General features: G+C 44.4%; 1 protein-coding gene across 1 annotated transcript; it reads left to right on the top strand.

Annotated features, from left to right (window-relative positions):
* The first annotated feature begins 3,791 nt into the window (after positions 1-3,791).
* LOC125466998 (late histone H2A.2.2-like) lies at positions 3,792-5,714 on the top strand. The gene has a single exon (XM_048562278.2). The coding sequence runs from the start codon at positions 3,828-3,830 to the stop codon at positions 4,281-4,283; it is 456 nt and encodes a 151-aa protein (XP_048418235.1). The 5' UTR covers positions 3,792-3,827; the 3' UTR covers positions 4,284-5,714.
* Positions 5,715-7,111: the final 1,397 nt, after the last annotated feature.

The raw sequence follows: 7,111 nt of genomic DNA, 5'->3' as shown, positions 1-7,111 counted from the left end.
ATGTCTGAGTGAGAAATACTCTTTATGCCATTCTCCCACTGTCTCCTTATAGACCGGCATATGCCTGTTTTGGGATAAGAGTCTAACTCTGATAAGAGTCGGAATGCTTTGCTAAATTTGCTTCCAGCACACACACACCTGAACCATTCACTGTGCAAACAAAGAGTTTTCTCATTTTTCTTTTCCTCCTTTTGCCAATTGTTTTAAATTCATCTCCTCTCATTTACCATCCTTCCACACGTGGGAAGAATTTCTCCTCGTGCAATCTGTGTAGACCTTTTGTGAAACTGAACTCCTCCAACAAACTTCTCTTGTGCAAAACAAAGTCCCAACTTTCCCCGTCTACCTCTGCAACTGACGTTACTTATCTTAAGTTGTTTTTTCTTAGTACTGTCTAATCCTTCTTAAAACACAGAGCACTGAACTGGACAAAATACTTCAGCTGAGGTTAAGCAAGTGTCTTGTACAAGTTTAGCATAATCTCCCTGATTATGTACTTTTACGTCCTTACTAGTAATTGGTTAATAAAGTCTTTACTAATTAGTGTCTCAATCTGTCCTGCCTCCTTCAGTGACTTGTACGCGGGTGATCCCAAGTCTTTCTGCTCGTTTAGAATAGCACTCTTTCTTTCGGATTGTCTCGAATCTTGAAACAGAAGCAATAACCGATGGATTGCAGCTGTCAGACGTGGTTCGGGTGCCCTCTCAATCTTTGCTTCTCCAGGGAAAACAGCACCAGGCTTATCCATTCTTTCCTCAAATCTCAAACCCTCCAGCCCAGGCTGTATCCCAGTAGATCTCCTCTGCACTCTCTCCGATGCAATCATATCCTTCCTCTAATGTGGTGACCAGTACTGCGTATACAACGCCAGCTGGGCTCACGTGGGCTAATTTCAGCACAACGAACCCACTTTTACCTACAATGGTCCCCATTATCAACGATTCTTCCTCCCTGGCACATTATTGTCCATCCGTTCGTCTACCTAGCTGTCACTGTTTCTCTCTGGGCTTCATCTCTGTCTATTTGCTCACTCCGTCACACTAAACATGCTGCCCCCGCCTCCGCCTTCAGTTCTTAAGAAGGGTCAGGGGACTTCAAACATTTAACTCGGCTTTCTCTGTACAGATGCTGCCACACTTGCTGAGCTTCTCCTGCGATTTCTGTTTCTGGAAGACATCTCATACAGGCCTGCAGATTTACCTGCTTACAAGCTGCTATGCCTTAAAACCACAGTCCTGTAATTGGGAGATATGTGATGTATACTGCTGAACAGCTATCAGCAATTTAAATTATGATCATAGATCATAGAATCCCTACAATGTGGTTACAGGCCTTTCGGCCCAACAAGTCCACACCGACCCTTTCAGTATCCCACCTAGACCCATCCCCCGTAATCTACATATTCCTGAGCACTATGGGCAATTTAGTATGGCCAATTCACCTGCAAAGACAAAATACCTCACCTTTATGGTACGTTATTTCTCTATTCAGTTCTCCACTCTGATATTTATATCTCTGTTGTACCTTTCCATTGTGAAAACCAACCCAGACTGTTCAATGAGGGCTGTGCTGACGTCAGCTGGGATCACACAGATCACCTCTAATTGTCTATACTGTTGCCCTATTTATTTTTTGGCTCTTTATATTTTTAACAGAACTCTTAATTCTACCAGCCAATGCTTTCTCACCCACTCTCCTAACGTTTCTAAGTTGCTTTGAAGTTACCCCACGCACTTTTTCTATTCTCTTATTTTATTGCAGTTTTAGCCAGCTTTTGTTTCTCTCTAAGCACTGCGGCAAATGTATGTGCTATGTGGTTTTAATTTCATTTCTGCTACCTCCCACGTTCTACCATCTGCAAACTTGAGCTCACTCACAATTCTGCTCTTTGAGATCTGAAGTTCTGTTCATCCATCAGTCCTGCGCTCCCTGACCTATATTGAATTCCGGTTAAGCAATGCATTAATTTTACAATTTTCTTTCTTATTTCCAAATCTCTCCCATATGACCTCACCCCTCCCTCTCTCTGTGTGTCATCTCCCTAGTCCAGGCATGCATTCTTTTGAGATCTCAGTAATTATGACAAGTTCAGCTTTTCCAATTTCAATAGCAGAAAGTTTTGGAGAAACCTCGTGGTCTCTGGCAGCATTTGTAAACTCAATTTCACGTTTGGAGACCAACGTGACTCTTTTTCAGAGTCCAGTAGCCATCAAGACGCGATTTTAATTTTTCTGTCCAGTTTTATTCGCTCCACGACAACAATTGAGTTCTCAAGAAGGGTCACTGACCCAAAACGTTAACTCTTGATTTTCTTCTTCACAGTTGCTGCCAGTCCTGCTGAGCTGTTCGAGCAACTTCTGTTTTTGTTCCTGATTTAGAGCATCCGCAGTTCTTTCGGTTTTTATTGGCTCCATCATTACCTCCAGTAGGCTGGGCCTTCAGAATAGCCGTCACCTCAATTTCCCCCTTTAAGATGCTACTTAAAATCTATATTCTTTAACCAAACTTTTGCCCATCTGCTGTAATAGCTCATTAGGCACACTAATGTCCAATTTTACGTTATAACGCTCCATTAAGGTGGCATAACGGCGCTATATCAACGCATGTTGTTGTTAAGCAATAGAGTCTGAAATAACCAGGGATAGTAGGAACTGCCGATGCTAGAATCTGATATAACAATGTTTAGAGCTGGATGAACACAGCAGGCCAAGCAGCAGAAGAGGAGCAGGAAAGCTGGGGGTGAGGGAGGAGGTGTGGGGGCAGGTGTAGCACTTCCTGCAGTTGCAGGGAAAAATGCCAGGTGTGGTGGGGCTGGCGGGGAGTGTGGAGCGGAGAAGAGAGTCATGGAGAGAGTGGTCCCTCCAGAAAGCAGATAAGGGTGGGGAGGGAAAAATGTCTTTGGTGCTGGAGACAGATGGGGTCGGACACCCATTCGTAAACTGTGTTTATACTTTATGGGACAAACAGTTTGGCTTCTCCCACATTCCTACAATTTCGCTCTCGTTCTTTATTAAAGCCGATTACAACAAGGAAACACAACTCTGTCGAGTGACCCTTCATCAGAATGTCACTCAACCCAAAACGTTAACTCTGATTTCTCTCCGCAGATGCTGCCACACCTGCTGAGCTTTTCCCAGCTATTTGTTTTTGTGTTAAAAGCATTTTTAACATTTGCTGAAATGGGAAATATTTGTCTCCAAGTCTGAATGGGACGTACATTTTAAAATAACTAGCAAAGCACGTGTGATGGTCCCTCGACCATTGAGCCAAGGGCTAGTGGTTAAATTCCTTTCGGCTCCATTGGCCTCTAATAGTTACTTTAATCAGGTTGATGAGAAAGTGTGTACAATGTCTCGCTGCAAGTATTCTTCATTGATTTTGCATACGTTTCTTTGCACCTAGCAACAGCCCTTATTTATCGTCACTTCAAAAGGGGACATGAACCTTTTCCGTTCGTGTTTTAATGGAATAGAGATAATGGATGTTTAACTCTTAAGGAAATGCGCTTTAACATTTAGCTTCCGGCAAGAGCCCGCTTTCCTTTGCGCGCCTTTTCCCATTCAAAACATTTGAATGAGGGTCGAGGAGCGGGAGTGGCTATCATTGGCCAGCGACCCAAGGGTCTGTCCAATCAACAGAGGGGGCGTGGTAGGGCGGGGTACCAGTTTGATTGATGTAGTTTTTAGCCAATGGGCGGGAGGGCTGGCGGCGAACATGTCCAATAGGAGGGAGGTATGTGACGACACGGAGGCGGGCGCACTATATAAGGAGGGCGCAGGCCTGGGCCTGGCGCCATTTTGGAAGCTGAAGATCTTGGTGAGAGGAAGATGTCGGGACGAGGGAAGAGCAGCGGTGGGAAAGCCCGGGCGAAGGCCAAGACGAGGTCGTCGCGGGCCGGCTTGCAGTTCCCGGTCGGCCGGGTGCATCGTCTGCTGCGCAAAGGCAACTACGCGGACCGGGTGGGGGCCGGCGCCCCGGTTTACCTGGCGGCTGTGCTCGAGTACCTGACCGCCGAGATCCTCGAGCTGGCGGGAAACGCGGCCCGGGACAACAAGAAATCTCGCATCATCCCCCGGCACCTGCAGCTCGCCATCCGTAACGACGAGGAGCTCAACAAGTTGCTGGGGGGAGTCACCATCGCCCAGGGAGGCGTCCTGCCCAACATCCAGGCCGTGCTGCTGCCTAAGAAGTCCGGTTCGGGCCCGGCCGTCGGCGGCGGAGGAGGTGGAGGAGGCGGCAAGAGCGGTGGCAAGAAGAGCTCTCAGCAATCGCAGGAGTTCTAGATCCTTCTGTTACCCCATCCTTCATTCACCACAACAAAACTCTCTAACACACACACTCCCATTTCCCCATATTCGTGTTCTCTTAACACACCCCCCCCCCCCCCCCATCTCAAATTTCCCCAATTCTCTGCCTGCCCTATTTCTTCCCCCGGCACCTAAATTTCCCCAAAACTGCCATTGACCCCGTCAAATTCCGCCACTAATTTTCTCACTGACTCCTTCCCTTTTTTCTTCCTCCTTCGATCCCAAATCCCCATAACTCTACTATCCTCCCCTCCCCCGACTTTAATTTTGATTTTCTCCTTCCTCACCTGTTCTCTTCCCCCAAATCCCGCACCCTGCACTTGCCCTCATTGACTTCATCCTGATTCCCTTCTTTCTCTCTTGTACCCTGCTATTTTTTCATCCTATTTTGTGTGCTGTTTTCTCCTTTAACTGCAAGAAAATCACAAGACGGACATTGTGACAGACTTTAAAACCTTCCCCCATCAATGGCCCTTCTCAGGGCCACTCACGGACGCGAGGGGTTCCTGGCATTTGTATGTTTTCTGTTTTATTTTTGTGGTCAAGATTGTCCTTTTTATTTGGAGAAATTTTCAGTCAACTTCTTGATTCATCTTTTTTTTGGGGGGGTTGGTGGGTAGTGGATTTATCAGTTACATGGGTTGGATTTATTATGGGATTTAGTCAGTTTTCTTTTTCTCTAAGTTTGCCTTAAACTTTTTGCAATGGGAGGGTTGCGTTTTTATAAATGCTTCACTGAAAACTTCAGTATTTGCTTGGGGTGGAGATGTTTTCTTACTCAAGTCTGACAAAATAGCTGTGTTGAGCTGCAGGCTGTTGGCAACATTTGTCCTGTTGCAGCAAGGCAGTTCATTAGATTATTTTTGAGATGTCTCAAGACTTGTAATTGAAATGTGCTTGTCCCAATATAATTGTAGCCTTTGCAGTTCAGTAGTAAATGAGTTGTGTAACCTCAACTGTAACTGTTCTTCAAATCAACCTTTTTTCTCTGACAAATGTGGTGCTACCTCAAGTATCCAGCTACACTTACATTTGAGGTTTCCTGTGTAATGTTAAGATTACTGTTCTGGCTTGTCCTTAATGCAAGTAATTTGATTTCAAACGGCATATTAAGTTTAGTCAAAATTAGAGATGAGAATTAATTTTTGAAAACTGAGTAAAGCTGCCTTTTTAGTAGGTGTGCAGCGGCATTTTGTAGACTGTTTTGGCACATGTATAACTGAATTCTACACTGATTTTTTTTTTGGAAACCTGTTTGAACTGTCTTTAGATACAACAGTGGCATTCCATGTATATAAAAGTGAAACAATTTGTCTGGTCTGCTCTTTGCCAAGCTACTTGACTTGGGTGGGTGAGAGGAGATTTTAGTCAGTTCAGAATAAAGATTTACCTATTTACTTTTTGAAATTTGGAATTTGTACAGAGCTTATTTTCAAATTCCCTTAACATGAAGATACTGAGAAGCATACTTGTGGCATATTGTGCATAGTTCACCTGTTTTATTAATACAACACTTGTACCCTGCAAACCACTACACTTCACTTTCTGACCATGGTATTGCTGCGTTTAATATTACCCTTCAGGGTGGCTAGCATAGAAGACAACCTTCAGCTCATTTTCTCCACTGACAAACTGTAACTCAGTGCTAGGCCTGTAGCTTTGACACTAGGTGCTCATCCACGTTATATGTTTCAACCGTCCTTCTCTTGAAGAGGGTGGCACTGTGGTCAGAGATCTGAGTTCAATCTGGCCTTGGGTGACTAAAGTTTGAATGTTCTCACTGTCTGGGCTTGTCAGGTTCTCTGCTTATCTTCCACAGATCAAGGATGTGCACCTTTGGATCAGATGTAGTAAATGTGGTGATAGGGTTGGGGTTGGTGCAGACCGGATGGGCTGAATGGCCTCATTCCACATTGGGGTTCTAGAAAATATGCTTCCAAATTCCTCTACCCCCTTCAGTCTCCTGCCACTCACTTTATACAGCATGGGAATAGATCCTTCAGTCTGTTTTGACCAGATTCCTAAACTGATCTAGCCCCCTTTTTGGCCTCTAAGCTGTTCCTGTTCATGTACCCATCCAGATACCTATTTAACTGTTTGAATTGCATCTGCCTCCACCAGTTTTTTCTTCTATAAGTATAGAAAATGCTGAACTCTGGCTCACCACCTCAGATGCCTGGGAATTGGCACTTAATTCCACCAGTATTTATCTTGTAAAAGGCAGTGTTTATTTTCACCCTAATTTGGACATTTGCTGCCTTAACTTGCTGAGTGTCTCTAGCATCTGTAATTATCGTTTTGTTAGGCATAGCATTTCTTGCTACTCCCAGTCCCTTGACCAAAACACATTAGCCCCCTAGTTCCTGGCTGTCAGCTAATTTTTTTGTTTCCAGTCAACTTCCTGCCCCTGTATGCATCAATCTTCTCTACAAACCTTTAGCATTGATGGAATTTGAGTTTTCAGTGGAAAGACCAGCAAGATTTTTAGAAAACCTTTAAAGTCAAACATTGCTATGATTCAGAAGTCCTCTTGGGCAGACTGTATATGATTGGCTCCCTTCCCCAAATACTATTAGTGAGGCAGTAGGTTTTTACAGCAACAAATAATAGCAGTCAACAGAGGCTCTGATGAAGGGTCTAGGCCTGAAACGTCAGCTTTTGTGCTCCTGAGATGCTGCTTGGCCTGCTGTGTTCATCCAGCTTCACACTTTGTTATCTTATAATAGCAGTAAGCATTTGAGTTTTCAATTCTAGATTAAAGGCGTTTCATTTGCATCATCTACAGTGATACGATTTTAACACTT

This window comes from Stegostoma tigrinum, chromosome 32, assembly GCF_030684315.1.
Source record: "Stegostoma tigrinum isolate sSteTig4 chromosome 32, sSteTig4.hap1, whole genome shotgun sequence".
NCBI classification, from domain to species: Eukaryota; Metazoa; Chordata; class Chondrichthyes; order Orectolobiformes; family Stegostomatidae; genus Stegostoma; species Stegostoma tigrinum.
Note: the sequence above shows the minus strand (reverse complement) of the source record. Positions and strands in the feature narration are given on the sequence as shown.

Excerpts from the sequence above, each read along its gene's own strand:
- LOC125466998 (XM_048562278.2), top strand. The coding sequence starts at position 3,828 with ATGTCGGGACGAGGGAAGAGCAGCGGTGGGAAAGCCCGGGCGAAGGCC.